The 27,417-nt window shown below is 39.8% G+C and overlaps 1 protein-coding gene across 4 annotated transcripts in view; it reads right to left on the bottom strand.

Annotated features, from left to right (window-relative positions):
* PNISR (PNN interacting serine and arginine rich protein) overlaps nucleotides 1-21,811 on the bottom strand; it is a 28,947-nt gene extending 7,136 nt beyond the window's left edge. Inside the window, exons 1-9 of one of the 4 annotated variants that reach the window (XM_061460240.1) lie at nucleotides 21,726-21,811; nucleotides 9,530-9,648; nucleotides 8,098-8,283; nucleotides 5,178-5,401; nucleotides 3,331-3,517; nucleotides 2,876-3,066; nucleotides 2,145-2,282; nucleotides 1,051-1,150; nucleotides 295-348 (exon numbers count right to left, since the gene is read on the bottom strand). In XM_061460240.1, coding sequence (XP_061316224.1) covers nucleotides 295-348; nucleotides 1,051-1,150; nucleotides 2,145-2,282; nucleotides 2,876-3,066; nucleotides 3,331-3,517; nucleotides 5,178-5,401; nucleotides 8,098-8,283; nucleotides 9,530-9,617 — 1,168 coding nt within the window. In that variant the 5' untranslated portion in view covers nucleotides 9,618-9,648; nucleotides 21,726-21,811. Of the gene's footprint in view, nucleotides 1-294; nucleotides 349-1,050; nucleotides 1,151-2,144; nucleotides 2,283-2,875; nucleotides 3,067-3,330; nucleotides 3,518-5,177; nucleotides 5,402-8,097; nucleotides 8,284-9,529; nucleotides 10,851-21,279; nucleotides 21,408-21,725 lie in introns of those variants that run through there. The other 3 variants (XM_061460239.1, XM_061460241.1, XM_061460238.1) reach the window with 3 other exon arrangements.
* Nucleotides 21,812-27,417: the final 5,606 nt, after the last annotated feature.

Raw genomic sequence — 27,417 nt, 5'->3', positions numbered from 1 at the left:
TTCTGAAACAATCATACTTCGAAAAGTAAATTTATCTGAAGTTTTTATGTATTTTCAAAATTAGGGCAAGATTCTCACACACTAACTCACACTGACTAGTCCTTTACTCCAAAAACCATCCCACTTATATCATTAGGATCACCTGTGGAACAAACAAAAGTGCTGATAAAGTTATCAGAAAGTGACCCATACTCCTGGGCAATGAAAATCTAGTTTCAAAACGCAATTCTAGAAATGCAAGGCAAGAGTGAAACTCCCCCTTTAAGCCCTCTCAAAAATAAGGAACATACTTACCGAGTCCAGTGAGGGAAGCCAGTGCACTGGACTGTGCCAGCTGTTTTGCAGGAGCTTTGTATCACATCAACAACAGGAACAACATGTTAACACAAATAGCCACGATTTCATAGTCATGAGTCTATGGTATTGTTAAATCTACTACTATTGCTGTTCTTTGGAGGGAGAGAAGAAACATTAAAAATGCATCATCCATTTAAAACCACTTCTAGATTTTCTGACCACGAAGATTTAGAATTTAACTGCAAATTAACAGTGAACAGAAAAAAAGACACAAATATACTCATAAATCACTTTCCAAGTTACAGCATCTGCACATCATTTTCAAGTTTCAGTAGTTACATGTTTAGATTACTCAGTTATGTTAAAGAAATCTTTTACGCAAGTACAATATGTGTTAATAGTGAAAGGAAATTAATTACTAATTGAGGACTCAACGCTTGTCTCTTTTCACTTCTGAACAGCTAAGAACTTGAGATAAAGATGACAGCATTAAGAAACAGCTACAACTCAAGAGCCATTGACACACAGGTACCATTTTATCTAAAATGAATTGTATGAAAGAAATGAAGTAACTCACAATACACTGCACAGGATGACAGTACATGATCACTGGTTTTGAACTCTACCAAGTTGGATGCATTATACTAAAATTGTTCTTGGGGAGTAACTATGGAGTTTAAGTGTTCTAGAGACATGCAAATATAGAATATTCACTGAAGAAACTAACAAAAAACCCCAAAAGAGCTGGCATACCTTTAGTTGCTTTACGGTGAACATCTTTGGCCACATAATAAATTTCTTCATTTGTGACATCTAGGAGAATCTCTGTCAGCAGCATTTTTGTCAGCATCATCTGAAGTAAACGGTATTTACAATTAAAGGCCAAAACACCTTGAATAAATACTATGTTTAAATTATGTCCATAGAGTTTTCCTTCTTTTGATGGCTGTTAAAATACTCTCCTACATGTGTTATTTTATGACTTCTCGGAACATATGATTTAAAAACATAGGTCTGAAACTGTTTAAATTTGACCTGACTTCAAAAATTTTAGAACAGTTTGTATTTTGACTGTGAACTGTATCCATGTGTATTACACACCGCTGATTCCTAAAGTCAAAAATGATACAATGAATATGTAAATCAGAAATGTACTTGGACTGACCCCATTTATTTTTCAGAAAAGAATAAAGAGCACATTTAAGTCTGATATGCTGTCTCACTGACCCCAATCTTGCAAAAATCATCAGAGGTAACTTATGTAGGATTTTATTATGACATACTTCCTACAAAAATTGAAAATGTTGGTAGCTAGTTCTCCAAGCTGCTCTGCCTGGCCACGTGCTTTGCAAAAATACAGGGCTTTCAATTAACAAGGTTTCAGTTGTACAATTAGCATGCTACTTTGATTTCAAAATATGAAGTTTCTAAATTCCTGGTGACATAGAAAAATTGTTGCTCATCTAGGACTTTCTTGCAAGAATACATTTCTAAAACTCCCTTTCACAGAAACTGAGGTTTAAGCATAGATTTCAGACACTTAATCATCAAAAGTTTTCAGAAATTTGGCAAATTAAGCAAAACCACAGAATTAATAATGATCAGTGTGTAGAAATCACAGTCATTACATTATTTCACTGTTGTGCTAAATACAAATTATGTAACCCATATCCTTGTATATATGAGAAAGAGCAATATAGAGACATGCAAATATAACTCTGCTTTACAGTATGTGCGCTATACCTCTATTGATAGCATCAAGCAGAGAAAAAGTGTTTTACTTTGCTGTGCCTGGAAAACAGGAGCAAACAGACAGAAACACTTAGTGAGAACTACATTATTAATACCATTTGATACTCCTTTTCCTCCTCTGTCATTTCTGGTTCGCTTTGCTCCTCTTGAGGAGCCGGGGATGGACTCCTGCTGGTTTTCCCAACGCTTACAGCTTCTGTGTTTTCAGCATCTTCATCTTCCTCATCACTGTCCTACAAGAACAACATCATGTATTTCAGGGAAAACTTAGATGCCAAGCTCATTAGTGTCTATTGATGACAGTCAACTTAATTTACTTTGTACTGAAGTCTGTATTACAGTTATCATAAAACTCTCCTTCCCCCCTCCCAATAAACATGCAACTCCGTCTCTACCCACAGGAGATAACAAAATACAGAGTTGTCAGTTCACTGCCAGAGAGGTACTGAGAACTGCTAACAACTGAGATAACTGCTAAAGTGAACAGAACATAAGGTTTCCTAAATGGGCTCAGTTTAGCAAATACAGGTATCTAAATTTTTCAGCTGCTTCAAAGACCATGCATGCTCCCAAAATACAGAAAAGAAAAAAGCCCAATTTCATCCTTGCTTCTTTGCTACACACATCAAATAACATACTTTTACCTTTCAGACATTAGCAACTCCAAAACACCAAGTAATTATCTACAAAGCAGCAGCTTAACCTTAGTTTTAAGCTACAGAATCAAAGAGAACCAAGAATACACAGTCTCTCTTTTGAGGAGACCAGGAAGTTGATACCTTTCAGGAAATACAAACCTGAGCAAAATGCAACCACTTCTACTTACAAATTTACTTTTCTGAGGTAACCGTGGGCCATCCCCTTCTCCAGCCTCCTCACTTTCCTTTTTTTCTTTTTTAGACAACTGTGAACGTTGCTGCTCCATCCTCTCTTTTTCCAACTTTTTCTGTTTTTCTCGTTCCATCTTTTCCAGGCCCTCACGAATCCAGGCAGGCAGAGTTCTACGCTTCACAGCATCTGCATAAACAAGGTTTACAGTTCTGCAAGATGAACAAACCCTTCCCCAAAAGAAGAAAAAAAAAAACAAACCAAGCAAACCCAAAGAAATAAACCCTTCACCCCGATCCAAAAATGCCACACATCTGATTGTGGGAAGAAAAAAAAACAAAGCATTTACAATAGCTTTGCCTTTCCCTTCTTTTGTACTTTATATATATATGTAAAAAAAAAAAAAGTCTTCAAATTTTTATTTTTTTTTATTAAGGAGTGGTTAACATGTACCAATCTGTGGAGGCTCCTGCTTCACAGGCATCGTGATAGGTGAACGCTGTCGGTCTCTGAATGAGGGTCTTTCCCTTCGATTTTGAGGAGGTGCAGAAGGTGCTGGTGGACCTGGTGGTCCTGGCGGTCCTGGCTGCCAATAAGGTGGGTGAAAGCCACCTTGAGGTGGACCAAAAGCAGCCCCATGCTGAAAGAGTAATGCAGTTTATTTTTCTTCACATGGTAACACTAAATACAGCATGTGTGCAAGTCCATGCAAGTAGAAATCCACGATTTCTAGGCTACTAAGAGCTCTTAATCTCTTTCTGTGGTCCCCAAGAAACAAGATTTCCTTAAATATTTAATGTGTCAACTTAGATTGAAGCAGGGATCCTAACAAAGCTGAAAGGGCTTCAACCAGTCTCCTTTTATACTGTCCTAAACAATAAGCCCAACAAGCACCACCTATCTCCAGCAGTTCCTTACCAGCTTAACATCAGAGCATGCAGTTAAATGAAGAGTATACAAAACTAAAAAGTCTAGCTATGGGCGCAGTCTTTCCTTGTAACTACAACATGAGGACAAAAATGGAAAGTTCAAGCTTTTATTACAGAAGTGTTTTGCACTGTGCACTTCCCAGAAATCTTTCATGGCTGCTGCTAATATGGCTGATTAAAATATTAACTGCATCAATATGCAAGTACAGGAGAGACCCTCGGTACTGAGGAAGCTGTATACAATACAAAAGTCACAAGTCTTGAAGCAAAGATGGGGGGATGGGAGTGCTTTAGTATTTTCTGCCCAGAAATGCCTAATTAAACTATTTAAGAGGAGAGTGTTTAGGAAGAGAGTTACAACATCAAATCTGGTTTTATTATATTTTACTGTGTATTTAAGTCACTAGTGCTAAAAACACTCTTCCACTACAATTTCAGCTTGAGCATCTTCCTGTTATTCACTGCAAAAACAAGTTTTCTGTAGAATTTAGAAAAATTAATTTTAAGAGTTGATCTCATAATAGTAAACAAAGGAAATTATACTAAACTACTGTATTTGAAAATTACTGGTTCACTTCCTAACAATATTGCTGAAAAGAATTTAATAATAAAGTAGGCCAGAAGATAAACACTCATTTCTACCCATCTTCACTTGGGTTTGTTTATGAACAGGAGGTGTTTTAACAGGTACAGATGGTCTTTTATAGCCAAGTTTTGGAAGAAAAATACTGAAAACAGGAAGAAGATCAAAAAAATTTGTACTTTAAGATTTGCAATGCCCTCTGCTATTATGAGCACTAAAACCACCTACAGATTTATTATGCTATGCAATTTATATGCCAGAATGAAGAAAAAAAAGTGTATGTGGATTTTTTTAGAAATACCATTGTTTATTCAAAGAATCACAGTAGATAGGTATAGAGAAGCTCAATGGATCATCTAGTCTATCTCCCTGCAAATACAGGACTGTTCCCTATGGTACGTTATCTAGTGGTTTTAGTACATATTTCTGAGATTATTTTTTTTTCCTCTTCCTCCTCTGTTTTTTTTTACTGTTTCTTTTTTTAACCACAAAACTACACAATGTTAATTTCTATACTGGAACATGATGATTTGTTTTAATACTGCAGACAACAGCCATTTCTCATTACTAGTATAGGAAAAAAAAAACCCTTTCGCCTCAGAACAGAACTGAAAACTCTAAAGTCTCTTCTGCAAGGTATTTGGTAAAAATGTATCTTAGCAGATAACAGATTCTGCAGATGTTTGTAGAACTGAAGAATGAAAGTCACCGCTAGATGATATTAGAGGAACACATCCACGGAAGAGACTCGGCACGCCTACAATATTAAAGCAACAAATATGTTTCACCTGATAGTCAAACTGGTTCACTGGCCCCATTGCAAAGTTATCGGGAGGTCCCCCAAAGTTGTGATTGTTCTGGTTAAACATATGCCTGTTGTCGGAAGCAAATTCCCCACTGTCCTGACTGTTGCTGTCTTCGGACGGAGGAACAATTTCCATCTGACCTGGGGTTGGAGTCATCCACTGCTGATCTGGAGGTGGGTGAGGGGGCTGGTGAGGCATTCCCCATTCTGTTTAGGATTTAGAATATAATTCAATACCAAGTTAGTACAATTTATGAGTCACCAATCACTCAACATTTTTGTACCTCTCAAAAGGTTCCTTCCTCAAAGCAACACAGATGATGAAGTTATGAAAAATCATTAATCTACAGACTGTTCCACACTGTCTTAACAATTTCTTCAACTTACTGAAGGAAATACAAATAGCTGTAGCTGAACTAACACCCAGGGGCTGGGGGCAGAACTGTATGTACACAGACACACTGTACATCTGTTTTTATAAATTTCCAATGATACTCAGTCCATAGCACTTATAAACTGTATAAATTGTAGAAGAAGTGACCCTACTTCTCTACTTCAACTTTCTAAGTAATGAGCTATTTTATTCCTTCACATAACAGGCTTAGAAGACCTGTTAAGGAAAGCTAATGGTTTTCTGAGGAGCACAGCCACTGAAACCTGCTTTCCAAAGTCTTCTGTCTTAATAATGGGTGATTCCCAGGATTCTCCAATATCTAGCAGAGGTCCTAGCATAAGCTACAGTCATAACCCCTCAAACGAAAGTTACAGCTGGCTAACAGAGCAAGAAGTGCCTAAGGAATGAATTAATAGGTCATACGGCCATAACCTTTGTCTTCCTAGGAAATAAGTCTAAATACTCCTGAAGTATTCTAAAGGACAGAATCCTTTATCCTTTAAATACAGCTTACAAGAATTATTGTTAATAAATGCATTAACATTTGACACTATTTAAATGCTCAATTTACATCAAGTCAACTGATATGGAGAAGGATTAAGCTTTGTAGAAACGAAGTAAATATGTGAAGAGAACTTTGGGTAGCAGTGCATGGTATGATTCAGTTTGTCTACTTTTACACACTGAGAACAACACTGGCTAAATTAAGGGAAGCTAGGTCATATCTTCATCAGCATGGTCTTTTATTAGCATCCCAAAAAACTGGGAAAACAGCATATCCTTTGAATGATATACCCAATCATAACAAAATGCATTGGCACATTGTTTCCTGTCAATAAAAAGGGGTTCCATTCTTCTCACTCCTAGATCTAGGCTGTTTTCCTGTTCTGCATTTTCTGTGTGAGCTTGGGCACCAAGCATTTACGATTATCAGTAAAAATGTCTTCCTCATTTTTACTGTTCTGTGACTGTTTGCAAAAGATACTATTTAAGATATTATTCTCTTTCACCTTAGAGACAGCAAAGCATAGGATGAATATGCTTTATGTGAGCATACTCGCACCACAGGATCATATGAAAAACGAAGTGTCCAATGACACAGTATTTCTGTGAAAACCTCTACCTATATAGAAATACTGCTAGAATACACACTGTGTATTGCCACATAGTAAAGTTCACATTTTTGCATATGGCTACAATAACTTAGAGCCCAGAGCAGGCAGGTGAAACTTATGCAAAACCTGATGGCTACACCTCCCTTTTGTAAAGCATACCTAAGAACTGCCAAGGACATTTTCAGCCTACTTCTATGAAGCACTGCAATAAAACAAATGTGAATAGTCACAGTGAAAACTGGAGGTGTTACTCTTTCAATCATTAACAGAACCAAGCATGAAGTGCAGTTTTCACCAAGATGACAGAAAGCATGCATACAGGCTTACTAAACACCTTGCTCATGCATTTCCAATTGCATTAAGAGAATGGTGAGGTAACAAACTTTCAGAAAACAACTTCAGAAAAAATTCAGCAGAAAATACTCAATCTCTACCCCATGCTTATTGCCAGTGTTACTTTATGAAGTTTTAAAAAGAAAATGAATTTTTGGCCAAAACTGAAGTTTTGAGGAAGTTATAAAGAACTGAAATAACTGATATTAATAGAAACATTCAATCAACTTGTAACTGAAAAATTATGCAGATGACAATCAGATACATAAGCAAAAAATGGAAAATACTAAGTATATGAAACTGAGAATCACAGAAACAACTAGGTCAGAAAAGGCCTTTAAGATCATCAAGTCCAACAATTACCCCATGACTGCCAAGTCCACCACTAAACCATGTCACTAAGGGCCTCATCTGCACGGTGTTTGAACACTTCCAGGGACAGTATTCCACTACTTCCCTGGGAAGCCCATTTCAATGCATGAAAAAATATTTTACAGATAAAATTTTGCTCATCTCATTTTTCAACATTTTAACGCACCCAAACCCAGGATCTACAAGCTATATTGTGAACTCATTCTACATGTCAAGATTACGCAAGAAGCAGGTATTACACTACAGGAGAAGGCAACATATACTCTTCAATTCTGAGGCATCCTGTTGCATTCAGTGCTGCTGTTCCTAGGGCAGTGGGATAAGCAAAACACAACATAAGATGTAAGAATAAGAACCCAGGGAAATAGATAACTGCAATTCACACTATCTTTCTGCAACAGTCAGGGACAGAACAAATCTTTTGCTTATGTATATTATAAACACGATTTATTTTATACAAAGATTACTGAATTGTGTTATCAGACCTTTGTGTCTGTACTGTTACACATTTTGTGGAACACTTGACTGGGTAGTAGCAGCTGTGATACTCAGTTACGATGCTACTGTTAGTTTTGCATCTTGAAACCTAAGGGACAGGGCATATTCGCACCCAAAAATGTCTGACAAAATTAAAATTTCATTATATATTAAATAAAACTAAAAACGAATGCATGGGAAGGAAGACAAACCTGGCTGCCACATTCTGTTGAAGTTGGGATCCCCCTGAAAATTATTATGGTTGTTTGGACCAGACTCTATTCCTGAAATATCCTGTCCGTTCGGCATCATTCCTTGTTGTTCCACTACACTCTGTTGCCCTGAGGCTTCTCGCTGAGCAATCCATGCTTGAGCTAATGCAGCCCAGTCAATCTGGCCTAAAATAAACAGAGGAAATATAAAAGGTTAGTATTCACATGCCTGAAGTTTAAATGTTTCTCAATTACATGTATCACTGCTCAAGAGAAATGGTCAACGTTTACCTTCAGCAAGTACCATGAGCACCATTGAAACACACAGTGTAGAGTAAAACAAACTGAAAGCAAATGTCAGTGTACATACTTGCTGAAGTAGCGTTTCTCTGCATACGTTTAAAATGCCATAAGGCAGATTATTTTAGGTTCACATTAGCACTGTATGGGTGGTAGCAATACATTTTTTACCTAAGTGATTTAGTTTTGATATCAGAAAAAAAAAATATATATAGCCTTAATTTCTAAACTCAAGTCCAAGAAAGATGCATAGTTATAAATTTATAAATATATAAATATACATTTTGCAAGGTATAGCCTTTGTATAACCCTCTATTTCTGGAATGCATATTTCTCTCCCCCCTTTTTTTCTTTACTACCATTCCTTCCTGTAAGTAAGTTGCACTCTCAGAGGAGGACACTAGTCTGTGTATTATGCTCATTATCAAGTCACGAAATCTCTCTAGTGAAGTTAGAGAAACTGAAGTGACAGAAAGCAATGTAAAACCAGTGTGCCCAATCACCCAGATTATCAAATACACACCTTCGCTTTCTTTTACCTATTCCTATATTTCTCTTCATGCTTTGAACTGCTGTCACCTCACTCTCAATTTCAGGTTTATTGCTTTGGTGGGTTTATTTTTTTGATGGGGGAAAGAAATCCAAACAAGAGATCATGATCATCACTGCTGTAACCTAAAATACCATACCAATCTTCCAGTGAGAGTTTTTCTGTGTATAAACTTGCATTAGTATTTCTGCCACACAAGCACTGAATAAAAAGCAGATTTCCTCAAATAAATAATTAATCTTGGCTATAGAACTGGCAGAAATACAGATTCTGTAACTCACAGGGACAGATTCTGTAAAAGTACGTAAGGTCTAAATGTTAATCAGTATGACTGGTAAAATGTTGATAATTTGTCCAGGATAACTCAGGTTGCTTGTCTGTACTTTGCATATTAAATATTAACTATGTTAAAACATTTGGAATTGACGCTATTTTTCTAGTTCTTTAGAAAAACATTATAACTGTATTATCTTGGGAGCAGCTACAAAAAGGCAACTATCAGTCATGCTCTGAACAAAGATTCACAAATCCAATTGACAACAGGAAAAATAAAAGAATCCACGAAGCTTTCCATATACTTACTTGGATCTTGCTGGTGCTGAAATGACTGCATCCACTGCTGTTGGTTCAAAGGCCATTGCTGCCAAGGTTGTCCACCTTGATCCCACATCTTTTAAGTCTTTATATAGTCTATATTTCAACTAAAAATAATAGTTGTATGTTTAAATAGATGCCCATGAAATATCACATAACTGAAACTTACATAACTGCAGACACAGTTAAGCCTTGCAAAGCAAGCTGAAGCAATGCTGGCTTAATATTTTAAGCTGGAGGAAACAGTTCATCCTTTAGAGTAATATCTGCAAACATTACCATCAGTTTCAGAAGCCCAGTATGCTTTCTCTGTATTTTCACAAAGAAATTAACTACAAAATGACGTTCAAGGAGAGGTTTGACAAGTTTATAAGACAAGAACTCATCTGACAGTAAATGCAATTTAAAGTCAAAATGTAAAAGACATTAAGTGATATCCTTGCCTGTTTCTTAAGGAAAAGATGTGTATTTTTCTATACAAGTGTCATGCAAGTCTGTTAAGCGAGACAAAGGAAAATCACTGAATGGTAAAACACATCATTAATGATTGCACAGGTACAACAAGGTGTCCACATGCATTTTATGTGCTGTACAGGCTCACTGTAATTTCTAAACAATACATGCTTTGTGAGGAAGAAGAAAAAAAAAACCCACAAGCCTCTGCTTAGCTGCGCATTTACCACATGGTCTCTTAAAATCATGAGAAACATTTGTTGGTGCTGTGCTCCATGCCCTGAGCAGGGAGCAGCAGCTCTAGGACCCGATGGCTCCATAACCTGCTTTAAGTGAAGCTCCAGGACCAGCTTTGCAAGAATCTGACAAGGCAGAGCAGCCTACCAGGTTGGTATGCCTATAATGGAATGCCAGCTCTTTTCCCGTCATTTGCACCTCCTGCGTACACCTAACCTGCTACTACACATGGAGGACCAGTGGCCACCTGCACTGCTCCAAACAGCTTTTCTGAAGACAAACCCTGGGCGCAGTTTTGAGAACATTCTAGAAGCTGTTCCCAAACACCAGTGGGGTAAGACTCCCTCTGTCCTACCCACTTCGCAACAGGCTTCACTCTCAAAGAACATATCCTCTTACCATTCACCAGACAATCCTTGATTTCACGCAATAAAACCATCAACCATGTAGGCTATTTCAAATACTCCAAACTTAAAAGAAACAGAAACATTCATTCACAGGAGGTGCACACAAAACCTCACTGTGGCTCACAGCCAAGTGCAATACAGGATAGATGAGTACAGCCTGTCAACTTCAGAAGAAAGTAGCTCAGAGCAGCCAGTGCCACTCAGGTGGCCAGCCAGGAACATAACCACAACCGCTCTTACAGAGCAGGATGCAAGCAGCCCTGGCTCTGGCAAAGCCAGACAGAGCTGGCTTTCAGCACACAGAAAAATAGAGTAGATCCTACTTGCAAAGGGATCTCATGCTTAGTGCTTACACATTCATACAAATAATTACATGACTGCATAGGAAGAGAGCATCACGTTGCAAAAACGCACAACAAAAAAAGCTATACAGAACATCGTGGGGTGTTGGGTCATGCAGAGGTGAATGCAAGCTTGTCTCTTGCATACTTCTGTCATATTTTCTTTTTAATCTGAAAAATTGGAGAACACCTTTGTTCTGAAACCACTTATATTCAAGCCAGTACAAAAATTATGCATGTACGGCTCAGAAAAATTCATTTGCAAATGCCTTTTGGGGGAGGGGGGGGACACAACACAGGACTGCAGGGGGGGGAGCTTAAAACAAGACCAGATCAACTTTACAACAGCAAGAGCACTGGGCAAAACCTACCTTACCATTTTCACTATCTTTTCCTACAAAATTCAGTATGGTGGTTGTTTTTTTGTGGTAAGGTTTTTTGGTTTTTGGTTTTTTTTTCTTTCGTCCTTTTTTCTTTTTTACATTTTTATCTGTACCTAGGAAATCAACTTTCTTATACCAATTGAGTGCAAGGCTGGCTAATAATGCACTTAATGCAACATTTAAGCAGGCCCTCACATACATAACTCTCCAAATACTCCTATGTGCATATTTCATACACCAAGTATGAAGTAGTAACCTCATATACTATTTCCACCCTAAAGAAGAAAAAGATAAGTTTCTTCCTCCCCTCAGTTCATCTTTCCATCCAGAATCCAAATTCTTTCAATTGTCAAAATAAACTTGTTAACATCTTAAACCAAAGTTGTAACAACTGTGGTTCAAGATAACCACCAGCCCTGAACAGCCTCTCCCTTTGTTCCCAGCTGTTAAATCACAAATTCAACTGAAGTGCAACCTCTTACATACAGCTTTTACTTGATAGGATCAGATGAGATTTAATTTTATAGGACTGTTTCTGTCCTAAAATCTTAGATACTTTGGATTTTTTTTTTTTTACATGCTCCAGCTAACAGAATTAGATTGTAATAAACTTTTGTACCTGATAAAATGCTTATCAGTTATCTGTTTCTCATGGATTCTGCACTGAAAAGGACATTCAGTATTTGAGCCTTTTCTTGTTTATTTGCAGGCCTTGATCCTCACTGTGGACAAGCTGAAGCACCAGTTTGGAGAGTAAGAAGGCCAAAGGTAGCAAATGCCTCCAGATCTCCTGTGCATATCCTGTCCCTGAAATAGCAACTATCTTACCATTTTATAAAGTGTTCAAAGAAATTAACTCAACTTTTTGGTGATAGGGAGATAAATTATTCTGCAGCTATATCAACTGGCATCTGAAAAGGTGACCACGAGACACAGAATACAGGCAGTGACTTTAGGCAGCAACACCAGGCAGCAGCAACATTCATTCCCCTCCTGGTTTCCCTCTCAGCATAGGATGCTGAGGCCAAATCCACACTCCAAAGGACTCCACCATCTCCCCATCAGAGAGCAGCACTGACCCAGGACACCTAGCATTCATCCAGGCTGCTCCCAAACACGTTTCAGGTATCAGCACAGACCTGGGACTCAGAAGGCAGTTAAGACGTGTTCATTCTGGTTTGGAAGGTCAGGCACTCACCCAGTGCCAGCTGGCTTCAGGGCCAGAATGAATAACCCTGTCAGGTTTTAGCTGTTACCGTACATAGCTGCTTCTTCATCAGTCTGCAACATAATATGGCCTAGAGTCTTCAAGAGGTTATCTCACCTTATTATTGCTATTTTGGGCAGAGAAATCAGGTGGGGGAGTTCATTTCTATTTTGATGCACAAGAAGACAGCAACAGCTGTGTAAAACCTTGAAGAACTTTAACATTTGGTTAATTCAATTTATGCCATCCAGAACAGACTGATTTAAGATCACTGCTATTTGAACCTGCTAAATTTTGTTCATGGACTGTATTTGAAAGCTTTTAATTCTGTATTGCATTTGTACTTTCACTATTTTCCTGAAGAAACGTTGATTTTCTTAGGTTGGCAACTATAAAAAATGCTGGCTTTCAAGCACACAGATTTATTACCAAATTCAATATAAAAGCTTTCTTTACTCATGAGGAATATGTACTACACAAATACTTAAGCAATTGCATCACTTTCTTTATGAAACTGAACACGCAAAAGCCCTTTTTCAAATATCATGTGAAAACTAGCCAAAACTATTATTAATTCTTATTTTTATTTCAATTTGATCTTCAGTATGCTATTCTTTGAAAAGAAACAAACTAGATATGAAGGAATATGAGCATCTTAAAATGTTTATAAAACTAACCTTAAGGTATATTGGCTAAAAGACCACATGTATTCAAATTCTTTAATACTGAAAACGAAATGATATATTTTAATATGCTCTATTCAGAGACAGTGAACAGAACTGGTTTGCTGTATGGCCTCTCCATCTGTACGGTGACCTGAAAGAAAGGGACACCATTGCTAATTCCTCCGTTTTTTGCTCCCTACTTGGTTTCCTGCACCTTTTCAAAGTTTTCACTCACTGGTATAAGGTAAAAATGGAAAAGGTACTTGATGTACAATCTTCTCAGTACAGAGAGGCTACAGGCATTCAAAGATGAATTTACTGTCTTTACAAAATATTCTGCTAAGCACTGTTTAATGGTTTCATCTCCTATTAAGTTTCTGAGGCAAACAAACTGGCTTTAGTTACTCCTTTTTACATAAAAGTAATGTAACTTTGTATACTGTTTGGGAAACTTTACTGCGTATATAAAACTCTTAAAGAGAATCTCATTGTCCCAGGAGACATCTCTGACAGTTTCCTTTGCTAATGATGCTAATTTAAAGATGTCGAAAATAAAAACAGTCTGAGGCAAGTCTTCTGATAACGAACAAACCAAATCGACACTTTTGAACCTCAGTGCCATACAATGAAAGGGAAAGGGCACAAACTGTTTCTAAAAGAACTCAAAAAACACAGCAAAGAAAATGTAGCCTGTTTCCAGCAACTTTACATTTACTGCAAGAGATTCACACCCAACCTGGGGAAAGCAGAGACAACACCAAACCCAAAACCAATAAACAGTGCCTCTCCACCCGCCAAATAGGTAACTTAGAGCTTGAAACAGTTGAAACCTCTTGCACTAACGTATGTGGACAAGAAGCAAACATTTTCCTGAGACACATAAAGTAGTAATAATGGAGAAAAGAGAAGCAAAGTCTTCTCCCACCTAATTAAAATCTGCACTGCCAAAACTAACTTAGGGTGCTGCCACATGAATTATAAATGAGTTTTAATTTCTTACAAAAAGAAAATAAAAAATCAGCATCACCTGAAAGAGGCTTCACCTATCACAGCAGGAGGCTCTTAGGCCCACTAATAACAACACATGGCCAAATACACATCAGAACATCCAAATCGCAGTGAAACAAGTTTTATTTTCCACTGAAGGGGGGGAGGAGGCGATGAACACTGGCTATAATCTACTAAATTCAAACCTTAACAAGACGTTAACAGAGAGGTACAAGAACTGAGAAATCATTAAGACTCACCGGTTCTAACACCACCAGTGCTTACAACAGGCTTTGAAAAGCAAACAGGTTCAAAGAATGGATCGATTTTACAGGTACCTATTTGCAAAGGAAAATGCAGATACTACCCCTCTCATGATGATGGTGTAAGCTTTTTTTATTTACCTCTTCTATCCTCCATTTGGACACAGCGCTTCTGCTTTCTCTAGCAGACACAGAAGAACACTTATTGGTGCTTAAAGAGACATTCCTGATGTTAAGATCACAGAATAAGAACCTGACTCTATTAAAAATCTGTTTACCAATGAAGACATAAGCCAATTCGGGATTCTTTTTGTTTTATACAGAGGCACAATCACACAGGAAAAATATCCCATCAATTCGCATTTAATTTCAGTTACATGTCATCATGAAAAGTTACATGTCATCATGAAAAGTTAACATGAAATCTTAAGATTTTGCTAGAGTATTTAAGAGCAGCCATGTTCTGAAATACATTCTGTCATATGTTTACAAGTGTCCTGGGTTCAGCAGTAGCAGTCATGTTTCTCCTTCTTGGTAGCTGGTGCAGTGCAGTGTTTTGACTTTCGGCCTGGGAACAGAGCTGATAGAGATGTTCTGGTTTGGCCAAGGACTTTCTGAGCCTCATGCTCTGCCAGGGAGGAGGGGAAGCCAGGAGGAAGCAGAGACAAGACACCTGACCCAAGCTAGCCAAAGAGGTATTCCATACCACAGCACGTCATGCCCAGGATGTAACTGGGAGTTAGCCGGAAGGGCTGGGGGACTGCAGGGTTGGAGGAGGTATCGATCAGAGCTTGGTCAGGCTGGGGGGGGGGCGAGTTACTGATCGGCTGGTGCTGAGGTGTTGTATTCTCTTCCCTTGTTATTTCCTTTATCATTGTTATTATTGGTAGTAGCAGTAGTGATTTGTGTTATACCCTAGTTACTAAACTGTTCTTATCTCAACCTGTGGGAGTTGCATTCTTTTCGATTTTCCTCTCTGTCCCTCCGGGAGTAGGGGGAGGGAAAGAAGGGGGGGAAGTGAGTGAACAAGCTGTCTGCCTGGTTTTAAACCACGACAACAAGAAAAAGATTCCTATTCAAAGGAGGGACCAACTGGAACTCTATTCAAAGGCAGGATCTGCTGAAGTTCTATTACAGCAAATTACTGGTACTAAATGTGCCACCTTTGAAAGGATTTCTGGTGAAAACTCCTCTGTTGACAATAAAAGCTGACAACAGCAGCATAGATAGGACTTGCCTTGATCTCCAGCAGACAGCAACCTCTGACAGCCAAGAGCACCCACAAAAATTTAAAGTTGGTGTCAAAATCTCTACTATACTCCACTATTTTACCCAACAAAAAGCTAGGTTGAGACAGAGAAAGAATAGGTATTTTAAAAGACAACTTTCCACTTCTCTCCTCAATTGCGATGTGCATCTCAGCTATAGATTATACCTATTCTTTTAGGAAAATGCCATCTCCTTCAACATGCTTATCTGTCTGCAAAGTAAGTTATTATCTGATACGGTTGTATGATGTGTCCAGACACACCACACATACTGAAAAGTATTAGACATTACTTACCAGTAACCAGAGTTTTGACTGATAGTTCACATGCTCACCTTTTAACTCTGGGAGACTTCCCCAGCACTCCCCATAAAACACAGTTACATTGATATAATCCGACTTTCACAGAGATGGGGATGCCACCCTGTCAAATAGAGCATGGTTTCCTGACAATTTCCCAATGGCACAGTACTTGGTGAAGGAGCCCTTCAGTTATTTGCCCACATGTAAAAAATGGGCCTGTTTTTTAGACAAGGCCACCAACCGAACTTGAGCTCTACCAGGCTCACTCAGATTCCTCAGACAACTCTACACTGGCAGCTTTGTAGTCTAAGATTATCAAATCTGATAGCCAGTTCAATAGCACTTGTGCAGAGGTAACTATGCTCAGCCCTCTCAACCATACATAGGAACAGTCTTAGGGAGCAAGGCTCAGTCCTGTGAAGTTCAAGAGACAAAGCCCACTTATCATCCTGGAGATGCTATCTTTCTTATACACCTATGACATTGGTTGCAGCAGAACTGAAAAATATCAGGAAGTTTCACCTGGAAAGGTAAGCAAGACTTGCCCCTACATAAAATTTAAGAGAGCTAATGGATAATCTCAATTTCTCCAATGGATGCAGATAGTCTAAGACAAGAAACACAGATACTTACAAAGTTAGCTCAGCTCCAGGTGAGCATCAGGAAAATAGCTAACCATACCTAGCTGGCCAGGCGAGTACATCAAGCACACTCTTTTTTTGCTCTAACTTCCTGTTGTGACATTATGCTTCTCCTCATTATGAATGTTACACAGCAGAACACCTTGCACACTGACACCTTCTGCAGAAGAAGAGATTTGGAGATTCTGAATGGGTTGTCCCAAGAAATTCATGGAAGTGAAATATCTTAGCAATGAAATACAATTAATCTCTGGAAAATGAAATTAAACAGGGTATTTGTTAGAAGGAAGATTACCTCAACACCAAGAAAGAAGGAGAGAGCCTGGGACTCAAGCTGTCCCTAGGAGGAACAGAGCAGGCACCTTTTGCTGTGTCATGAGCTTAAAAGATCGAAGTCAGGAACTCTTACATTAGACATCAACATCATTTGACTAGATCTCCAGGACACACAATCTGGCAGTCTGGTTTATTCAAGCCTGTAGACAGGTAGACTAATAATATGATTCCACAGCCTACAGAACCAAAGCCAATAATCAAGTGCTTTCTGATGCAGAAGAGAAGCTATTGCATCACCTTCCTGATAATGTTACTCATCATCCCTGAACGCCTGGTCCACAAGTGATGCAAGATGGCCTGACAAGTTTTACTTGCAATCTGAGCTCTAACACATAGCTGCAGAAGTTCTTGCAGTGACTGAAGAGCTCATCTTGAAGGCCTTCCAAATAGGCATTGCATTTTAGCAAAGTATCCACCATCTAAATAAAGAAAGAAGCTGAAACCACAGGCAATCATGCATGCTTTGAGAACACCTACATAGCTAGCCTTTGGACCCCAGGATTTAAATGCAACACACACTTTTTGATATTGCATTCATAGAGTAAAAAAAAAAACAACAAAACAAACCTACAGATCCTGCATCTCCTCTAAGACAACCTGCCACTGCAGCCATGACTTTTGGCTATCTTTTGATCTACAGAGCAGCTGAAGGAAAGGATCCCAAGAGGTAGGATTCCTGGTTTGTAATAAACTGCAAATACTGTTTTTGAAATGAATTAATATTAAATAATCAGCGCCATTAGCTTTCAGCATGAGTTCAAGACAACACAAGCAGCAGTCTCTGATGCTCTTCGTGGAACTCCTGGGCTGCAGGGAGTTACCCATCTCACATCCACAGAAGGATCTCAAAAGCACCACATACTGTGTGGACAGAGTTTCTCTGTCCCCTATAGGCTTAAGCCTGGAGATGGACCTAAAGGAAAAAGAAGATGTCTCAGAAGTAGAGGCCCTTGAAATCAAAAGCCTGATCTCTTGACCTTTTGTATAAGCACCTTGTTCTAATGTAAGGTATCTTCCTTTCATTCAAGGTAGTCGAAATTGACTTTGTGAAGTTTTAGCACAGTGACTGAAGGTTTACAGTGAATTTCTGTGATGAATTTTATGGAACCACTCATTTGCACACAGGCTAAATCTAACCATACATTCACAACACCTAGAACAAAGCAGGTAGCAGAAAGACAGGAATCAGACCAACAACATGAAGAGTTAAAGCTTGAGAGCTGCTTCTCTCCCACCTTCCCCCTCCTCCTCCCACTATGCTATTGCTTCATTAGGGTCATGACAGCAGAGGCATCACTGATGAGGCTGGAAGGACTAGTGGATAAATACAGATACAACCCCAACAGTTCACATGTTTCTCCCAAAGAATGACACAGAGCAGCTCATCCATGTGAACTGGAGTCCAAACTCAATAAAGGACACAATGTATAGATTCGAAGAATATCTATCTCAATGTACTCCAAACTGGAAGGAAATTTAAAACTAAGCACATCTTCCACTACTGTGCCACTGGAATAAAGAATAATTTACTGTAACAATATGTACACAGCAGGTGACTGAAAAGAGAGGTACAAAAGAAAAATAGCCTCACACAGCCAGAGGAGCCCTTCTACCAAGATGAAAAATTTAATGCAAAAGGGTACCACAAGAATCATCAGCTGGTGGTCCTAATGGGGGGGACCCACATAAATCAGAACGCCTCTGCAGCTGAAGAGATCTGGGAGTATGGGAGCATTCTGCACCCTATGCACCTGTGTAGGAACCAACTCTAGGCATTACTCCAGAAGGGCTGCAGACACACATTCACTCAGAGTCAGAACAAATTAGTACTATCTTTCAGACAAAAGCACACCAGCTTCCATTTCGTTTGGGAAAATGAATATTTAGTACTGTATTATACTCAGCTGCTGCTTAGAAAATGAAACTTTTCTGGGGTGAGATAAGTTTGTAATAAATTAGGAAAAAAAAATTAAAATAACTATGTTGACTGCTACTCTGTTTCACCTATCACACTTTAAGTTGAGCACAAACTTCTATACATCCCTTAGGGAATTACCCTAAACTGTTGCAGATGTTTAATGCCCAGAAAGTATGGATCTTTCTCGTAAGAGCTAGTAGCTAAACTGATGTGTCTGCTGTGTCCAGCCAAAAACATGCAAAATTCTTCCAGCCTATTTACATCTGTGCATTACTAGAATGCTGGAAGTCAACTTCACTTACTCCACTGCATCAGCGTAACTTCAGTTACACCCATTCTGCCACATCAGAACTATTCTTTCTCAGACTGAAGAACAGAGGCCTTCCAAATGTGTAACCAAGATACAAAATACAGAACCAGAAAAAGAACTGAAGAAAACAGCTTGTTCTGGGACAAAGTTTTCCAGAACCAGGTTCACACATCAGCATGTCTGACTAATACAGTGCTACCAAGATGAAGTAGGCTGAGCAAAGGCCAAATAAAAAAAAAAAAAAAAAGAAAAACAAAAAAAAAAGTACTATGAAAACTTCTTCAGTGAGTCATTCAAGAAGTGCTTCCACAGTCTGCTATTTTAAACTTCAATCTACATATCCACTCAGCTGAAGCCAACCCTTTCAAAAGAACAAAATGAATTTTGGGGGAAGTCTGATCTGCTTATTTTTTGCACATATCATTCCAACAGAAGACCTGATGCTAGATCTGCAATTAGCATTATGTTTTTTCTGAAGTGAACTGTCCATCTGCAACTTCCTCCTTGATGAATATGCACTGCACAAAGAGTACTACCAATAACTAAACAACCAACCAACTACTCATTGCTGGTCAGGAGCAGATATTACCCTCAATGATACACATTATCACTTAAAGAAGAGAGCTCAGCTAGTGATGAAAGAAGGTTTAATAAAACCTACTCATAGTGTCACTTGTTGCCAAAGGCAGGTATCTCAGTCATGAAAAGAAGGGAGACAGGACACCACTGTGTCCATAGTATATCTGCATAATCCTGCACCTAACTGAAAATCAAACACTGTTAAGACTCCTCCCTATCACTATAGATTACATATGGTGAGCTGTCCACTAAAACACTGCAGAACTATGCTAAATTCATGGACTTAAGCCCTGCAATACCTCCGAGCCCAAAAGTGGAGAAACCACTCTTTGAGAGCAGGAGTTTGCATGTCACTCTGACAAAGACAATAAGGAATTCTTGTAATGACATAATAGCAGAGATGACACCAGGTTTGCTGCTGCCCCAGACTAATTAGAAATCAGTAGCTTGTCTTCTGATTGGTCACTGAATTGTCAGCAATTCCAGTACCTTGTCCCTGGACAAAGCTGAGGCTCTCAGTTCCCCAGTTTTACAATCACAGGGAGGCACAGCTTCTGTCACCTTCAGAAGTGGCACTATCTCTTAGCATGGCCTGACCTTTGAATTTGAAAGGGGTTTCTTACTTCTACACGTGATACAGCTATTCAGCTGGACTGAACTGTTATTTGTAACTTTGCCTTTGTAAAATGATGCTTAAATACTGTCTGCTGGTAGACATGACTTCTGCTTTGAAGACTACCATTCCTCATCTTTAAAAGGTGGCTGACACTCTGCCTTAACACAAATCCTTTAGGGCATACCTCATTCCCTGTATCCCACACCTTTCAATATTTTTTGCATACAAACATTTACAAGTATGGCTGTAAGAGAAGAAATAAACAATAACCAAGGTGGCTGAATAGTCTGTACACTAATTTGTTCCAGCCCTCTTACCATTTTTGTGGCCTCATCCTTAACTGTAAAGCCTAGCACATCCCATCCAAGTTTAGTTCAGTGTTTAACTTTGTGGGATTGTCCGAGAATCTGTGCATAAGTGATCAATGCAAAAGGGCTTGCAAACCTGTGGTTTGTTTAGGATCAATGTAGAAACATCCTGCGTTTACCAAACTACTGAACCAGGTTCAGGTATCTTCAAAATGTTGCTGCATGTAATTAAACTGTTAATGTTAGTTCTCTGGAGCCCTCCAGCGGAATGAGCTCACGAGAATCGCCACGAAACCCATGAAACAGCACAAATATTCCACGGAGACATTTTATCTGCAGAAGCCAGGCTGCTGACACGGTCAGCTACCCCTTACTGGTGCTCCTTAGCTAGGCTACTGACTGCATCAGTAGACGTTCTCCCCTACACATCCGGGAGCGTTGCTGCACGGGCACCGAGCAGCACCGGTCCATCGGCGCGCCCGGGCCGGCTGCGCGCTCCCCCCGCGAGCCCGCTTACGTGCGCTCCTCACGGGCCGCTCCCGGTCACAGCGCTGGGCCACCAGCACCCGCGGCGGCTTCACTCCCGGCACGGGCGGCCCCGGGGCATGCGCACGGGCAGGTAACGGACCGGGCCTCCGCGGACACCGGAGACCCCGCAAGGAAAGCGGCGCATGCGCGCTAGGAGGGACCGGGATCCCGAGGGCTCCCCGGCGCCGGCAGCCCTTCGTCCCCCCACCGCGCATGCGCCGCGGAACACCGGGCGGCGGGGGCGGTCGAAGAGCTCGAGTCTGCCCTTCTCACTCAGGCCACCGGCTTCCGTTCGCAGCTGCACGCCCTCCAAAGACTGCCGGCCCGGCTCGGCTCGGCGAGGAGGAGAAGGAGGAGCGAACGGGAAGCTCGGGTCAGCTCGACAACCACCGGCCCCCGGGAGCGCTGGCGAGCGCAGCCTGCCCCGTTACTTACACTCTCCCCTGCCTCCCGCCGCAGGCGCTGCCGCTGCTATCGCTCCACCGTCGCCTCCTCTCTTTCACTCCCTGTCTTCCCGAACAAGACAATATGGCGCCTAGTGGCGGTCACCCGGAAGTAAAATGCGTCACGGCGTTGACCTTTGCCTGGAACACGCTAGCGCCTCTCGCCACCATCTTTGCTAAGGGCGCGCGGAGAGTTGGGTGGTGCATCCCTTGCTTCCCCCAGCGGCAGGAAGCGAAGGGCAGCGGGAAGTGCCCGGTGCCGCCATCTTGACTGTGGGCAGCTACACCAGTTCCTGTTTGTCGCCGCTCTCCATGGCAGCCGCGGCAGGGGAGAAAGGCGGGGTCGTGATTCTAGCGGTGTGCCCCTCCAAAGGAGCGGCGCGGCCTTCCCCATTCCGCCTGTATGCGTTAATGTGAGGGGAGCCGGGAAAAGTCGTCAGCCCTGCTGTCTCCACAGGTGATTGCTAGTGAGAGTGTCCCAGGGTAGAGGAGGGCTGAGTCGGCATGAAGAAGTATATAAAGTTGTTTTGTTAAGCGGGTGTAACTCTGGGTCGTGGTATTGCACTGAAATCCGTAACATACACGATGTATGGCTGCAGGGTGTCGGCGTCCTGAGTAAGTCGGCCAGTGTGTGCATATGTGGAGGAGGGCAGTTCTTTAAGTCTATTGAATATCCAAATTAAAGTTATAGTTGCATTTTAACGTATGAAGATAAGCTAAAATTGGTATATAGTTGTTGTATCGACATGAGGGTTGTTTACCTAGGCAAGGACTTGGTGGTTGCATTGCTTTTTGTGGAACAGACATTGTCATTAGCTGGCACATTACTCATTGCCATGGTCACTGCCTGTCGTTCCTTCAGTGTCATCTGATGTAAATGCCTAAAACACCCATCGTCTTTTTGATCATTGGATAAATTAATACATGCAGTAGCAAAATAACTTTTTATAAATCTGTAGGAAAGTGTTGAGAAACTTGTGTTTTACTTCATGTAATGATTTAAGTGTGAGATTTGTTGGTGCCACTTACGCTACGTATTACTGTTAGCTGAAGTGTTCTAGAATTTTCTCTTTTTGTGTCACAAAGAATGACTAGACAGAGAATGGTTTCCATGGATTTAAGTATTCTGGAAGTTCTAAATCTGTGCAGCATTGACTGACACACAGCTGGAACCCTGGAGTGATGCTTATGAACAGATGAGCTTCAAGCTGCTACTGAAGCTGGGTATGTGAGGGGGACCCACTCTTTGTCTTGCTCTTATCACAGAACTAGAGAGCTTGGTTTGTGCAAAGGAAAGAAACTGTCTTAATCTCTGACCTGTGCCACAGATGGTAAGGCAGGGGGAACAAATGGTGTAGGTTAAGGGTATGGACTCATCTCTGGGTAGCTTCTCCAAGTGCAGCGAAGTTGTGACACAAAGTGAAAGGAAAAAATACTGTCTTTTTAAGTTGAGGGGAAAAAAATGGAAGCTTTGTGAACTCAATTGTACAGCATACAGCTTATATTTAAACAATATAGTTTTCAAATGGTTGGATGTTCTATTTATACATTTGTCAAATATATAACATAGATAAAAGACGAAATGAATAGAAGACAAATGGCAGCTTTATTCTGAGAAACTTGTTAAAGCACCTAGGACAGGCTGGAAAATTGATCAGGTTTTCTAAATACAGTCTGTGTTTAAGGCTCTGTTTACTTAATAACATTTGGAATTATAAATCTACAAATTAAGTGTATCGGAATGCTATAAATTCTGAAAATATTCTTATTTAAATACCTGCAGAATAAAAGTAGGCTACTAATTCAAACAGATGAAAAATAAAATGAATGAAAACAAGGTGAAATTTCTAATATGCTTGATTTATTGCTCACAAGTATTTTGGACTTAGAAACGGGTTTTTTTGGTTACTTGGATTGTCTTTTGTTTAAGTGCAAGAACATATGAACGTACCAGGGATTATCTGAATGAATAAATAACAGTAGAATCAGAATTCAACTTGGTGAAATGGCTGCCACTGACATGGTGGTTTCCTTAGAGTTTGCTGTAATGGTCCCCGTGTTACACAGCTCAAAACCAAAACACTAACCTAGCAAAGCAATGGGGTAAGTGTTAAGAAATCATCAATGTACTCAAAATAAATACTTTTCTGTTTTCTTTTAAAAGCAGTACTGCACATTTTTATTTTATACTAGAAAAAAGAAGCTGCAATAGATGCAAGAAATACTTTTGACACTTGCAAAATAGTTTTTCTATGAATATCAATGAAGACAGGAGTATTTATAATTTTATGTCAATGGAATTTATGTCAAGTAGTCTTAGTAGTTGCAATGCATTGGAATTGTTTTAACAAATTCACTTAGGCTTTTTATATAAGGTTGTGCAAAGTAAGCGTTTTGACTTACACTGACAGACTGCTGTCTGAAAATGTATTTTGTAATCACATAATCTCAGTTAACAAGAAAAAAACAGATTTTAAATCATATTGAATAGTCACTTACCCACTGTTTCTGCAGTTTATTTATACACCAAGCCCAGCTAAAACAGCTAGCAAAATGACATCCTAGGACAGAGTAAATAGATACAGAAGCAAAAATAATCCATTCTGAAGTAATTAGACTGAAATGGTTCTGCTGAGCATTAGTGGCATCTCTTTATTATTTCATATGATTTCACACATAAATCTTTGTACAAATGCTTAAATGTGTACAGGGCACAGCAAGAGAGCTTCCAGCTGATAAAAACTGAGGAATATCAAATCTTTGTTTAACCAGGACTGCTGTGAAGCTGTTCAGTAAAGTATGCTGCCACTTTTTATTTAAAAGTGGATTTGCCAGTTTTTGCTAACAGAAGTGTTGTATTCAAATACTTTGTTCCCATTTTAATACATCTTCAAGTTTCTTCTCAAGAAATTATTCCTTTCCAAATCTTAGGAGTTTTACTAGTGTGTTCAAATAAGCTTTTTATAATGGGTTGAGAATGCAGATGTGTTAATTTCATATGTTCCTTTGTGATTCAGTTGGTGTTAAGGTAAAAAAAGAAGTCCAAAGAGAAGCAAATGGTGAAATTAAGACATTTCAGCCTTTTAATGAATTTATAAACCACTCTCACCTGCTACCACTTGAAGTCCATAAGCAAGAGCACTTCATTGATACAGAGCACGCAGATGGGAACAGGGGAGCAGGGTTTGGCATACTGCATAATTTCATTTCCTGAACAAAGACAGTCACACTGCATACATTTTGGGCAAAGAAGTTCAGGGTTGGTTTGCTGTTTTTTTTTCTTCACCACCGAGTTATTTGTAATCCTCTCTTAGGAGAACAGACTTATACAGACATGGTGTTTGTACATGTACTGGTGTAGGTAGGTTAGTATAATAAATCTCACCATCACCTGTTGCCATATTTAGTATAAATTGTACCTAAATCCAAAGGTAAAAAAGTTCTTTCTGAGGAGAAAGGCTTTATAATCTGGACTAATTCCTTAAGTGATACAGCCATCTTTATTGATGCCTCTGCTCCGGGGAAGCTTTGTAGGGCGTTCCAGTTGTCCATATGTGAATCAAGTACTTCTCTAAATTAGATTTACTTACTGAAGAGTGAGCAACTGTTTACTTTGCTTCCTTCCTCATTGTTTTGAAGGCACTGTCTTGTGACTGGTTGGCAGAGAGCTGCTTGGGAGTCACAGGTTTTCTCAAGATACCTGTACTGCAGTCTGTAGGAAGAGGCAAGACTGCAGTTACAGTAGCTCTTCCAATAGGAGTGTTTCTAGTTCAAAGAGTGCAAGTGATGGGACTTGGAAACGTTATGGTTAAGGATCAGTGAAATAAGACATTGACACAGGCTTATAGAGATCCAGGAAATGAACAGATGAGGCTCATGAGGAAAACGGTGGTGCCCTTGTGAGAACAGAAGGGTGGAACAAAGAGGGAGCCATTTCTAAGTTACTCCACATGAAGATGCAGGGTACTGCACTTTTTCAGGGCTTGGGGGAGGACCACAAAGGTACAGTGCAGCTCAATGAAGAGAAGGCGCTATAAGGCTGAAAAGATCTTTGGTCTGGTAACAGAAGATTCTAGACTAAAAAAAAAGATTAATATAGGTCCTTAAGTTTAGTAGTTTTAGAGAAGTCAGCAAAGCTAGGACCAGGGTTAATCTAGTCAGTCTCTCTGCTTTAGGGTGGATAAAATACACTCATGTGTGGTCTCCTAGCAAGATTGTGTCACAGAAGTGAAACTCAGTATTTGCTGTGATTCTTGCCCAGAACCAACTGGTCAGTTTTGATCAGCAGTATACAAAGAGGGCGAAGGTGTGTGTAGGTGGATGAAGGGTATAGGAAGATTAGGAGCCTAAAGCAAATTAATATATTTTAACTAACTCTGGTATAAATGTTATTTTTTCTTTCTTAGTGTAGACTCAGGTTAAGAAGTGTTTAGTTGGAATACAGATGGCTAAAGTTGACTGCTTGGTTTCTGTTTTAATCATAGAATCATAGAATAATTAAGGTTGGAAGGGAGCTTAAGATCATCTAGTTCCAACCCCCCTGCCATGGGCAGGGACACATCACACTAAACCATGCTACCCAAGGCTTTGTCCAACCTGGCCTTGAACACCGCCAGGGATGGAGCATTCATAACCTCCCTGGGTTAGTCGAGAACCTGCCAAATTTGCCTCACAGTCAAAACTAAACCCTGCAATTCAAACAGAGAGGACATCAATGGGCAGGAGAAAAATGTGGCCTCAAAATGATGATTTTAAAGAAATGTCATTTCTGCAAGGTCTTGCAGAGGGATTTGGTCCACGAAAATAGAGTCAGTGAGTCCATAACAAAATAGAAGGTCTTTCCAGGACTCAGCCTGAAAGAAAGAAAAAGGGTGGGGGAAAGAGTGTAAAAGGAGAAAGACAGACTTGTATAACCCAAAGGAGCTTAGGGATCAGTGGAAGAAAAAATGATTGCACTGGCCAAAATGTATAGCCTAATTTTGACCTAAACAGAGCAGTCTTCCTTTGGAACATAAAATCTTGTGCAAGCAGGGCCTCATTCCAGTATGACCATCAGCTGTATGGCCTAAAAATCCTTAGTGCCTTGCACAAGTATGTACAGGTAATGTGGCTATAAAATGTATCTCAGCAGTTTGAGCAAATGCTGCTATGGCAGGTTTTGCTATTTTCTTTCTACAAAAGAGTAAATACAGTGAGATGAAACCCGGAAACAGAACTAAAGAATAGGAAAGCTGTCCAAATAGGTATGATGACGTGTGGTACAGATAGTAACAGGGACAACATGGGTTGCTGGTTTTTGTTTGGGGTTTGGCTTTTTTCCAACAAAACACATTTCCATAAATTAAAATAGTAAACAGAAATAAACATAATTTTTTTCCCTACCAAAGAGCAAGTTGGACAGAATGGAACTGTTACAGAAGTAATTTGTATTGAAGTAACTGCTTATTAAATAATTGCCACATAGCTTCAAAGTAGTCATCAGATTTTGAGCTTATTATGTATCTATTGCTCTCTGAGATGGCAATGAGAAATTGCCAAAAGAAGTAACAACTCCATACAGGGGAGCCAAACATGATACGGAAACAAGTTCTGCCACCAGGACACCTGCTGTCCTCCAGTGATGACAAATGGAAGTCCAGACACATATTGGAGGGCAAAAGTCATCATTTACTGTCCAACTCAGA

The sequence above is a fragment of the Pezoporus flaviventris genome, unplaced genomic scaffold (genome assembly GCF_033815535.1).
Source record: "Pezoporus flaviventris isolate CSIRO_AGI_PZ_B2104156 unplaced genomic scaffold, CSIRO_AGI_Pfla_v1 ptg000031l, whole genome shotgun sequence".
Classification (NCBI taxonomy): domain Eukaryota; kingdom Metazoa; phylum Chordata; class Aves; order Psittaciformes; family Psittacidae; genus Pezoporus; species Pezoporus flaviventris.
This window is presented reverse-complemented; position numbering and strand designations above follow the sequence as displayed.